This window comes from Caloenas nicobarica, chromosome 9, assembly GCF_036013445.1.
Source record: "Caloenas nicobarica isolate bCalNic1 chromosome 9, bCalNic1.hap1, whole genome shotgun sequence".
NCBI classification, from domain to species: domain Eukaryota; kingdom Metazoa; phylum Chordata; class Aves; order Columbiformes; family Columbidae; genus Caloenas; species Caloenas nicobarica.
In genome coordinates this window covers 13,412,789-13,425,490 of record NC_088253.1, presented here as the reverse complement: position 1 = coordinate 13,425,490, position 12,702 = coordinate 13,412,789, and the positions used below count along the sequence as shown (strand labels likewise).

The window sequence follows — 12,702 nt, the reverse complement described above, 5'->3', positions numbered from 1 at the left end:
GATGTGTTCATAACGGGAGCAAAATTATTTTTATGTAGTTACAGCAACTAGTGTTATTTTATGATGTAAGAAATGTATTTATTCTCCTGCAGGCTCATGAACACCCAAAGAAAGGCTTCTCTGGGTAATTTAAATCCTCCATGAATGGAAGATCATTTTATGATTATTATTAATATGTTTGTGGTGTGTCCAAATAAAATTTATTTGATTTCATTCTGAACCGGCTAACACTGGACAGTTAAAAATAACTCTATCATTCTGCACAGCATATACTGCTGAATGACCCTGAGCCCTGCAGCAAAGATACCCCCTTCTTGCAATTTCTAAGGCAACGTGAACAACACAGCAAACTGTGTTTTTAAGGAACAAATAGATGGACAAATCTAATAAGCTGTGTGTGAAGTATCAGTACACCCGCTACCCAGAGCAGAAAATTCTGGCTAATGAAGGGTCAAAGTTTCCAGAGCACATATTGGTAGAAAGGTCAGATACAGAAGCACGAAAGGGAGCAGAAGAGCATAATGATCACAAAGTTGTGAGCATAAATGATGCCAGGGATGAATTTTAATAAAAATTTGATTCTGCTTACTCCATTGACACTGAAATAACAAGATCCATAAGAAAAATATAAGTGCCATTACGTCCAACAAGAACAGCTGATTTTTCTTCTATGTTTTTTGCAACACTTGTGATTAAGTTTAAAAAAGGACTTAAATTGTTACAATTGCTGACAGCATTCAGATAATCCATTTGGTATTTTTAAAGAGTCTCTATCATCGAAATTCAGATTTAATTGAAAGATATGTCTGAGCCAAGGTTTGACAGAAGTATCAGCCCCACTGATAAAGCAGCAGGGTTATTCAGGTGGCACTTGGTAATGTTAACTGCTGACTGCAAGCAGCAGCATCTGAGTTACCTGGATATCAAGCGCTGAAGCCTTCATTTTTAATGAACAAATCATTCCAGCGAATAGCCTTCCTGCCTCTCTTGCTGTTAAGAATTTGATGCATTTTATATGCTGCAGCATTAAATCATAATAATGACTGATTAGCGTGAGATAGTAAGTATCATCCTGAAGTTTACTGCTTCTGGCTGGAGAGGCAGTCAAATGACTTGGCACTGCTTTGGCCTTCTGCCATGAAAGCCTCTATTTCTTCAACAGTACGTGGGACACATGTTAGCAGCTCCATTCCACTGGCTGTCACTGCGATGTCGTCCTCGATCCGGACCTGTCACAGAGAAGACACAGTTACGAAGGTATTCCAGCTGGGGATGAGAAGCGCATCAGGCAGCGACAGTGGTGGGAGTGCAAGGGACATTTCAGTTGTTGGTGGTGACGTGACACCAGGCAGAGCAACACACTGCAATCATGGGAACTGCCCGTCACCGCCAGCACCGTGGCGCAGAGCTCTGTGCGGCCCAATTCCCCTTGGGCCACCGGCCCCTGCCACCCTCCTGGGGTCACACAAGCTCCGCGGTGACGCCGGCAGAGCAGCCCCGCAGGAGGGGTGGCCCCGCAGGTGACACCTCTGCTACGTCAGGTGCACCAGGGACAGGCGCAGCGAGGTGCCGCACCAGTGAGCTCATGCCGCGTAATTACACGGGGCAAACAAATCTCAACCCTCTGACATCAGAAGCAGCAAAATGAACGTTTTCCCCTGAATTTGCCTCCAGCCTTTCTGGCGCATGGCTTGCTAGGGACACGTTCAACAGCAGTGTCTCCCAATGCCCAAAGTGCCTGTCCTCGAAGCAGTCCTCTTGCTGAGCTGCAGTTAGCTGCTCTGTGCACTGAAACATCACATTCTCTTTCCTCTAAATACAATAAACTTTCGAAGGAGGAACCGCAACATGAAATAGCTTGTAGCTGATATCCAAAACATTGAACTTTGAGCTGATGAGAAAGTTCTGAGCAGGTCAGACATTCATTTTAAAATACAATCAGTACATTTCAAATCATGTAAGGAAAAAACAGATCCTCTCAGTTTTCTAGCTCTTGTTCTGTTAAAATGAAAAGTATGTTCCATTTCTTTTTAACTCTAATCTCTTCTTACCAGTAAATATGCCTACATAGTCATTTCCCGTTATCTTATCAGAAAAATGTTAGTAAGTCGCTAAGCTGCAATAAAAGCAATTTTAGTAAGGTGTAAATCCAAGAGAACACAAACTCTAGGGACTCCCACCTTACAGTTGCTTTAATTGTTTCTGACCTCTTGACATATTCAACTAAAAATAAAGCTGGTTAACATTTGTACTTCTGATTGCAAAATAATCCATTTGTTCAAACAAAATGAGTCATCCAGCCCTTATTAAACTGTTTAATGATGTCTTTGCCAGATTATTTCTTTTACTTGGTATCAAGTTAAGTGTATTATAAAGCAGAATTAAATAAACAAACTCCATTGAGTTCACACATTTGATTTGGACAGCTGTAAATTTGAAAGCTGTGAGGCTCTTTACACTCGCTGTGCCTGAAAGGCCGGTGCCTTGCTGCCGGAGAGGAAATCAGCAACACATGGAATGACTCTAAGCCCTTAAACAGATTTTACCGGGGTGGGTTTTTTGATTCATTGCTTCTCATTCGGCCAGCTGAGCAAAAAATAAACGAGGGATTCAGCAAGACAGTCACATTGCATCTAAAGGTGACTGGTGCCCTCTGCCTCGCAGCAGCCCCCGGGATCTGTCCTGCCGGGTCTGGTGCTCAGCCCGCCCGGGTGAACCAGCCCCTGCCAAAAACCTGCTACAGCGACAGAATCCAGGGGTCATGGGGGAATGGTAAAAGCATTGCGTTGGCAAGCACACCAGTGTAAATGGAGCTGGGTGCTGCACTGATGTGGGCGGTAAAAATGTTAGTGCAAAGTAAGTCCGCGAGCAGAGGCGAGGCCAGGCGAAGCTGAACCTGCCCACGGGGAGAGCCTCTTCCCCAGCGCCGCTGCCTCCACAATCTTCACCTGCGTGAGCTGAAATTCCCCCGTCTATCTGATACAGAGAAATCCCAGCCACAATACATCTGCTTAGCCAGTAAGATTAGCAAAAAAAAAAAGTGTTTCATGCCTTCACCAATACCTTGGCACTCTTTGAGAGTACGGGCTGACTTGAAAGCAGAGCAGATGAAAGCCAGACTAAGAGGGAGGGGGAAGAACAAGTGGGACACGGTGTCTGCCCAAGCTGTGCCCTATCTGGGCCACAACAGAACATCAGGATGAGGAAGGAGCTGGAGAATGGAGGCAAGGTGAAGAAAGGAGCCAGGGGAACGAAGATACAGTGCTGTGTGACAGGATTGACAAAGAACAGACAAAGAGAGATGGGCCTGGCTAAGCAGTCCAGGCAGGAAGATTGTGGTGGAGGTGAGAAGTGAGATACCCTGAATGAGAAGAGTGCAGGGGGTGCTGGAACCACCTAAACCAGGGAACCGAGAGTTACCAAACGGTGGAGGACAGGGAAACCCATCAGTTTGGAGTGCCACATGCAGCAACACATTGTACAGGAGAAACATTGTTAGGACATCACATGAGCCACAGCTGTGGATTGCTGTGGAAAGCAGGAAAGCCAGCATCGTTGCAGCAGCCTGTTCACCATCAGCAACTCCAAACGGTCTTTGGGATGTGGGTGGAGGCGCACAGACCCCACTGCTCCCACGGGGCCTCACCCACCACTCCTAGGAAAGCTCCAGCTCTTTCTCCAGGATCTAACCATTCCTCTGCCTGGATGAATCTCACCTGAAATGGGTGCTTGCTGTAACAGAGAAGACAGATTTCTTTTTCTCAGCGCACATCTTCCCTTCGCCTAAAAGCAACACGAGTGCAGAGGAACACATGTTTTCAAGGAGGAGGAAATTTCTGCATTTGCTCTTTTCCTTCACACCCTCCATGCTTCACCCTGAACTTAAACTCAGCAGCAGCAAGAAGCAGCTTCAGAGGACCTGCAAAACCTTCTCTACAGGAGAGCCCGGCATTGGTCTTGTCTTCTGTCCAAATGGACAAAAGATGCTGGATCTGCCTGGCAAGGCTCACTGGCGTGGGACTGCCTTTCCCAGTGGGGGACAACGGTTATGAAACTTGCTCTCAGAGCTGTCCCTGTTTGCAGGCTCTTTGTTCAACAGTTTCAGGGCAACAGAGTGGTTTGGAATCGGATATGGCTTAAAGGAACAGCAAACTGAGGTGTGAGGTTCGCTGCATCAGCAGCTTTCAGGACACTCTGCAAACACCCCAGGGGAGGCTTTGCTTTTTCAGTGTGAAATGGCATGCTTTTAAAAGCACTCCTGCAAAGGTGAGGTGGCCAGGAATGCCAGGACTGTCCCTAAAATGCCTTTTTCTTATCAAGAATAGTGGCGTGATCTGTCTAGATAGACCTGATTGCACAACTGCCTAATGCCAGCAACAGACCATCATGTGGCTCAACTCAATGGACCCAACTCTGTCCCAAAGCAGAGCCGTGCGGGCACAGCCAAGAACAGCACAGGAGTTAAATACCAAGGCTGCTGTCAGCTATATATACGGCCTCGCACTTTGTCCTGACTTACTAATACAGTCATGCTCCCCAGAGCCTCCTGTGTTATCTTCCAAGGGAAGGGGGTTGTAGCACTCATTCATTTCTTTTGGATGAGGATATATATAAAAGGCTTTTGAGAATAAAGAAACAATTTTGGCCAATTAAACAGTCCGGATTTGCAAGATGACAGATCCCAGATGTGATTAAAAAAGACCACTAGTGACGTGTCTCTTTTTTTTTTTAATCTATTGATCATTTGTTTGATTATGGATGTGGAAAGCAGCAATACTATTGCTGCAAGATCTTAGAGTGGGAGACTCACCTGGGATGTGGGCCACACATGCTACCCCACAAAATAGATCAGCACTTACGCTTCTGTCTGGCTTGAAGGATTCACCTGTCTGTTTTTATAGCTGGCACCCTACAGAGGCAGATGCGTGTAGCCAAGGGGGCTTATTTTGACTTAGCCATCGACTCACCAATAATTTTTAACAGAGCAAACTTACCACAAGCAGGGTTCAACTTCTGAATTTAAGGGGGACTGGTTAGGAAATTGAGCTGTCTTTATGTCAAACCCAGGGACAGACGGGTACGCTGCAGTGCCGGGGAAGGCACTTTCCTCTTGCCACTTCACACCAAGTGGCAACGCCAAGATGTTTTCTATAGAGGCTAACAGGCTCCGTCCTACACGGGGACTCTTCTGGTTCACAAGCAAGTCCTCATGTCAGGCACACTTTATTTTAAAGGTCCACATATAAACATTTAATAAAAGAGGACCAAGATTAGCAGGGTGAGGCCACGTATTCTATTACATCAACCGACATGGCTGGAAAAAGAAGCTTCAGGCACACAGTCCCTTCATCCAGGCTCAAAAAGAAGCAATAAACTATAAGCTAAATATGGGTTAGAAAAAACTGCCCTTACTTTAACCTAATTATGTTAATTAGATGACTTAAGAGAAAAGGGTTAAAGGTTTATAAGCAACTAGTCACTGTTTTTGGGCTGCCTACAACTATCGCTTCTCCTACAAAAATTTTAAAGAAAGCTGCACATTTCATTATGACAACTGCTCTTCTGTGAAAACTTTCCCAAAAAGTGCTGTGTAGCATTATTACTGCATCATAATATGAAATTTTAAAAAGCAGATGAGCATAATGTTTCTTGTCTAGTAAACCATTTAATTCCACAACACACATTCACCATAAACCTGAAAACAGAGCTCAGCCACCCGAAAAATAAAAATCAGGACAGAGATGACTGCATGACTCTGAGAACCAAAGGTAGAAGCAATGAAACATCCTGCTTTTTATTTGGTTTAACATTTGTTCCTGAGTAATGGAAGTACTGTTGTTTTGAAAAATCCTGTAATATTAGTGGATCTTCAAGGTCCTGGGCTTTGTAAATTTATTTAACTTTTAAATGAGAAAAATCTGCAAATGAAAGAATGTGTTTAACATCTAGCTGTCTTTCAGCATTTTCTCTAAGTTGCACAGAGATTTCACATATTAAGTCTAGTGCTAGTTCTACAAATCCTAGGGATAAATAAAGCTTGAACAGAGACTGCATATTTAAGGCCAAAAAAGACTGAATGGTTTTACTGGGTCTTCAAGAAAACATCATATGAACAGCATGAGTCAGTAATCAGCTTATAAAGAACGGAAATGTCAAACCCTAAAGGGCAGCATTTGGAGTCGGTATTTCCCCTTCCCTGAGGAATCGGCTGCTGTTCCTAAGCAATATATACAACCGTCTATGCATTCCTCTATTTGCACATCCATATTTATTTATGAGAGCGGCGCGGGCAGAGTCCAGGCAGAGCAGAGGTGCCCTGGGACAGGCGCTGCGCCAATGCCCGACGGCAGCCCTTGCCCCACAGAATTTATGACCTCGGTACACTGGACCTTAGCTTTGCAGATGGAGAACTGAAGTGCGTGTGACTGAGCGACTTTCCGAAATCGGCCAAGGAAGCTTGTGAAGGGCTGAACTCAACGGCTGTCAAGTAAAGAGTCTGGGGCATGGGCAGCCCATGCTCGCAGAAGCAGCTCTCCTTGCAAAATGTCTTGCCTCCCCACAGAGGGATCTGTGTTGGACCCAGAACAGCTCTTGTTTGGTCAAAGCCCATATTACGGGGTCTCTGAGCAGCAGTCGGAGGCCTGAACCGGGTGTCTGTGTTAGAGGGCCGTGGGAAGGCTGTGCCGGGTGTGCGCATGCCACCAGCAACGCACAGGGGCCAAGGAAATCTCGCGTTGCCTCTCATTCTCTCCTGCTCTTGCAGCTTTTACGATCTCTTTATGGCTAATACCAGGCAGCACGTACTACAACACATGGCGACGGTCTTGCCCTTTTTGGCACAGCAAAAGAGCTGCTGTTCTCAACGCAGAGACTTGTCACAGTGAAGAAAATTACCAAAGCCTCAAAAATACGTGTATTCAAGGTGAATTCATTCAAATCCACAAATCCCCTGTGCAGACGTACTTACTCAGAATTACAGTGGTGTTACTTTGGTTAATGTAAGTCCATTTTTGAAGTGAATTAAACTAAACCAAATTAAGAACACTAATTAGTGCTGAGCTCTGCAGAGGGAAACAGACTACTTATTTTCTTTCACAGAATGTATTTTACTTTTAAACTTAAAGGAAGATTGGACTGGCTGTAGTGAGCTCTTTAGCTAGAACTGACACCAGTACTAACCCCTGTACTGTTAATATTTGTCAGTAACAACACTGGGCTTCACAAGATCGTTTTTAATCATGCAGACAGAAAGTTTTCTGACATGCATTTGAGAGAAATACTCATTCTGGATAAACTGGAATGAACCAGCATGAGGAAAACTGAGCATGCTACACAGCACAAATTGCAGCTTCTGTTTATGCAGAATCAAGTCAGAATTGTAAAGATGGAAAAATTTATTTTGATTGCATTATAATTCAGCTTTTGTGTAGAATTCAGAAATATTCGGATGTACTTTGGTCTCAGATTTTATTTCCATTCTTCTCCTGGACAAAATCAAGTGACAACATCTGGCTCAAGGGTACGTGTGTATTATTATTTTTTTTTCTAAGTAAAATTTATTGTCCACAGGGGGATCAGAGATTTAGATTTTTGCTCAATCGTTTTTGGGCAGCTTCCCCTTTTAGCAAAGTTTCTTGGCTAGCTCTCCTTACAAGTCATCATTACAGGAAGCTGAGCAAAAAACAGGGGAGAAAGTTAGACTTTGCTTGAAATCTCTAGAACAAAAGTGCCTGATCCAGCAACTTATTACCAAGGCAGAGATCCTGTGCTGTCGCTCCTGTTCCGTACAAGCAGCAGGTGAGCCATGTGCACACCTCAAGCTGCAGAGCTGGAGCGGGCATTCACAGCAAGTCACGGAAAAACATGGACTTTGCTGAGCATTTCCAGAGAAAGCTCACCAGGAACCAATTCAACTGCTGAAGAACTCCCATAGAGTGTTTACAAGGGAAGTGAAGCTAGTTAAACCTGGTTTTGTTGTGGTTTCAAGCTACACAAGTGCATTACAGTGTTCCTTTAAAATCTGATTCAGTGCGCAGCACCGTATATATAATGTGCTCACAGCTAGAAAATCCAGAGCCAGGTGCCTTTCACTCACCAGCATCTCAGTTGGCTGGCTGGCGAGTCTTGATAAAGAAACAACACAGAGACAGGTAACGTCCCAAACCTCAGCAGTGAATTAAATCCCAGCGAGGGTAAAGTCCCTTGTCTCTGGACAAGGCTGCACACACGGTACCGGGAGCCTCCCAGGGCAGCTGCCCCAGAGCCCGGCTGGTGATGGTACACGCGACTTCTCTGTCCGGTTTGGTGGTCCAAAGCCAGCTCAGACCAAAAGTGTTACAGTAATTACCCTCTTCTCATGGCTGGTGTACAATGATAAATTAGCTGACGGCAGCAGCAGACAATTCCTAATGAGTGACTTTGCATACCAGAAAGTCACCGCCGTTGCCAGTGATTGTTAGCCATGTTGAGACTTAGCAGAAAAGCCACAAGGAGGATAGGGCATTGCAGCTGCCTGCTCTATCTTCTCTGTGCATGAATACGGAAGCTCAGAGAACAATGCAGCACCCTTCAAATGCTCTCCCCACTAAAATGAAAACCCATTGGAAGCCACTGCAACTGCTGAACGCTCTGCAAGGGCGGTGGCATTGAATGGGAAATGTGCCCTGGAGAGCATGGAGAACCCTCTCCTTGCAGAGCAGCTGCCCACATGGGAGAGACTGCCCAGATCCCGGCTCCCTCCTGCACAAACGCTGCTGCCCGAGCCTGCAACCTGTGTCTCGGGCACCGGTGCCACTCATTTAGAAATCAGGGAAGGCTTTACATTCACAAGTTTCACGCCGTTCTGGAAATTATCCAGTAAGAGCAATTATTGCTTTTTTTTCTCTTCTGCCTTCCTGACTTAAACAGCATCAGGCTCTCCTGCCCTGGGAGGGCAGGCCAGACTGTGCTGCTGTCAGGGAAGCAACTCTTGGACTACGGATCTCAGTCTCCTATTTCATAACATACACATTTCACAAAACACCTGCCTGGCAAGTCACTGTATAGTGCTGACGAGAAAGTATTTCAATCAATGGAAAAACATGGGTCTATCGTTAATCAGGTATCACAAGTATAAAACCGCATTTAAAAATAACAAAAAAACCCAGTTTGTCTGCAGGGTCATATGGCCCAAGGTGTTGCTTCAGAACAGCCCTATGTGCAATACATTACAACTTCCAAAAGATTTCTTCTCAAGAACACAGTAAGGGTAAACAAACAGAAAACCAATTTCAGAAAAACATCCAGCTAAGAATTACTCACCCCACCAAATCCTCTAAAACGCTGCAGGACATCATTGTTGATGAAACAGGACTGCGCAGGATCACGGAGGGCTTGGTCTAAGAGGTGGTCGATGAAGTAGATGCCCGGCTCGATGGTGAGCACCATGCCCTGCTCCAGGCTGCGGGCGGTGCGCAGGCTGCGGAGCCCCGGCAGGTCAATGCGCTCCACTCCCTGCGGAAAAACACCGGTTCTGACGGGCAGAAAGACAATCCGTGGCCGGCCTTTTATCAAGGCCCTCCTATGCCTTTGCACCACAGAAATCCTGGCTTTGGATATGCTCGGTACTGTTACTCTGTACCTTGGGAGAAGTAATGCACTACAAAGAAAAAAACAGTTACTTGCACTATTTCTTTCTGTACCCTCCCTTGCAAAGTACAAAATTTTAAGCGATGTGCAAATCTTGAAGTGCGCCCTCCAAGTCATGGCTGAAATAGCTGAACTATGCAGCAGAGAACAATTTCTCCAAGGATATGCAAATGCTTATTCTCACTGAACGTTATTAAAATTACACATTTATGATCTTGATTCAGGAACAATGAGTCTACACATGACCTCATAAAAGCAGCCCATTTAAAACTAAACTTTTGTCAGATTCAGACTTTCAGGCAACATGGTGCTGACTGATATTATTAAAAACTAAGTCAAAACAAGTCTTGACTAGCAAAACATTCTCTTCTTCCCAAAAGCTGGTAAAGTAAAATGATATATGAGGACTTGCTTAGTCAAGGAATTAGAAACACTGCAAAGACTAGTTCAGGATATTAATTTTCTTCCCCAGAATGTGCCAGGTATTGCAACATCGGAATAAATATATCTTAATCGCATTAGCTTTTTGAAAATTCTTTGCAACTGTAGCAAAATTTCATCAACAAAATATTGTGATGACCAGTAAACAGCCCACAGGCCCACTAGCTTCCAAACACGCGCACACACTTTGCTCATGGAAACTTTTCTGCTTCAGCCAGTAAGTCGGAGGTTAACAGGTCCACAAGACCAAGGTGTTATTTATCTGGTCTCCAGTCAGCATTCCCCAATTTTGCTTCTGGCCAAAGTCACGGTAGTTTTCCTTGCCGGAAGAAGGGGTGACTCCTTTCAGCATCACTAGTGTGACTGGTATCAAGAGGACAAAATGTCCCCTTTCTCCGGGATGGAGGGAGCAGGAGCACACCCTGCCCACCAGCGACGTTTCCATCCCATTCCCTCTTCAAAGAGGATATAGCCCCACAGTGCTGTCTGCTCTTGAGCTCTGCTTTCAGTTCAGAGAAAGCCTATTTCACAGAAATCCTGCTTCCAGCAGCCGCTCAGCAGTATTTGTTTTCTTCCCACCGGTCACCCAAGCAATACTGCTCTTTTTCTTTTCAGAGCTTCTCGTGTTTCAATGCACAGCATCTTACAGCGGCCAAGATTTTCAGAGCTCACCAGCCTGGACATCCGTGGGTGGGTTTGCCTGTTTTTCAGAGATGCAGAGCATATGCAGCTCTCGGTGCCCTTTCAAGTCAGCAAGTGTATTCTGACCATTTTCACTGTGTATTTGATACATTTCATTTCACATGTTTGATCTGAATTTTGCAGAGCATTATATTACATTAAAATAAGAAAGCACAATCTTGTTTTACTGAGGCTAGGAAACAAGAATACTCCGATACTAAAGCAAAGCACTTTGCATTTATATTCTTATAAAACCCCCAAAGAATCAATATATTTCTAAACTTGAAACAATAATCACACTGAAATGGAGCTGTATTTCTTTCTGCTGCTGCCCCATGGGGTTTGGCATCTCACACATTCATTGTAATGTGTAAAGGAAATGAGGGCATCCAATCTTGCGGATTAATCTCTCCATGAGCTGTAAACAATTAGATTAGTGTCTGGACCTTTTGGTGTCTTGCCAACTATCTATCAGCTGCTTTACAACAAACAACCCATATTTGGCTTTTAAGTACACTCCTCTTCAATTCTACTTGTAAATGCCTTTTCTGAGGCAGTCAATCCAAGACAGATGCTAGAAAGATGAATGCGCAGCGAGGAAAACAATGGCAAACATCCTCTGAAGGCAGCCCTAGCATGGTGTCTGCATTTTTCTGCCTTTTCTTAGAACAAATCAGGTTTACTACCAGGTGTGTCGATCAAGCCTCAATGCCCACTTCAGATACACCTGCACGGCCATTAAAGCAATGCATAGACATTTTGGCTGGCCTGCTTGCAGACTGATTCTGCTTTTATTACTTCCTCCAAGAAGCTAACAACACCATCACAACCCAGGAGCAAGACCTGGGGATTCACATTTGGAAACGCCCTTCAGCAGCGCAGGCTCCCCGGGCTGTCAGCAACGCAGGGTGGGCGCCTGAGCACCCGAATACTCCTGCTCCCCCAAAAGGAAAATTTTAACTTCTCTAGAAGGAATTTACAAACTTTTTTTGATGTTTACTCCATTCTATCTCAACTCTAGGTTGTGTCAACTCTTGGTTTCATCTCCAGCTCTCTGGATTTTGGAGGCAGTGAAGTCACTGTGTAAATGGCAGCGGCTACATCTCTTCCATGAAAGCATCTCTAAGTGGCCTTCACAGAAAGGGTGACACTGCTCAGCTTTTCAAGGACAGCAAGCAGGACACCAGCAGGTGGACTTGGGGCAAGGAAGCCCTATGCTCCTTTCACTGGAGGCTAGCAAGGTGTTCACCAAGTTCACCAAGAGATGTGTGACATGGATGAAGAGAGACAGGTTCTGGCTATCACGTGCATATGGCCGTGCATACTCTGAGGTGAGGATGGTGACCAAGTGGGGGAGATGATAAAACTCCTTCCTTCGAGAACAGCACTGGACTAAAACGTACATCAAATGACAGCTTTGGCATCCCAAATGACAACTGATCTCTAGGCAATTGTGACCATCTCAGTAGCCACCACGGCCATCAGGTTCTCAGCTCTCAGCTTGCTTCAGTTGTTTATGAAAACTAGAACAAACTGAGGATTTTTTTAATGACTGAAACACCACCACCCCCCCAAAGAGAAGGTGACAGGTCTGAAACAAGGACATTGCCATTTTCCACCAAGTCAAACCCTGTTGGGAGCAAAGGCTCACACTGTCATCCATCGGTATGAATCTTCTGACGTTAACGGACTTTCTTCTTTGTGAGACAGCGACTTCTCTGTATTTTGCACCTAAACAACTAATACCTTGTTTTCAACAATAACCATGATGTTGGTTTGTAGTTAGATGAAATGAAGACTAAAAGATGTGAATGCTGGTGGAGCAGCTGTGTGGCTATCTGTTTCTATTACCATTATGTCCTGGAGGCCTGGCCATGGCACAAGACACTGCTGCACTCAGTACTGTCCAACTGTAAAGCATAAACTGGTAATTTGTCTCAAAAAATGTAGAGA

The 12,702-nt window shown here is 44.9% G+C and overlaps 1 protein-coding gene across 2 annotated transcripts in view; it reads right to left on the bottom strand.

Annotated features, from left to right (window-relative positions):
* Positions 1-555: 555 nt before the first annotated feature.
* The window catches only part of PEPD (peptidase D), a 131,740-nt gene continuing 119,593 nt past the window's right edge, over positions 556-12,702 (bottom strand). For both annotated transcript variants that reach the window (XM_065640860.1, XM_065640861.1), the window contains 2 exons: positions 9,301-9,492; positions 556-1,229 (listed from right to left, as the gene is read on the bottom strand). In XM_065640860.1, coding sequence (XP_065496932.1) covers positions 1,080-1,229; positions 9,301-9,492 — 342 coding nt within the window. In that variant the 3' untranslated portion in view covers positions 556-1,079. The remainder of the gene's footprint in view (positions 1,230-9,300; positions 9,493-12,702) is intronic.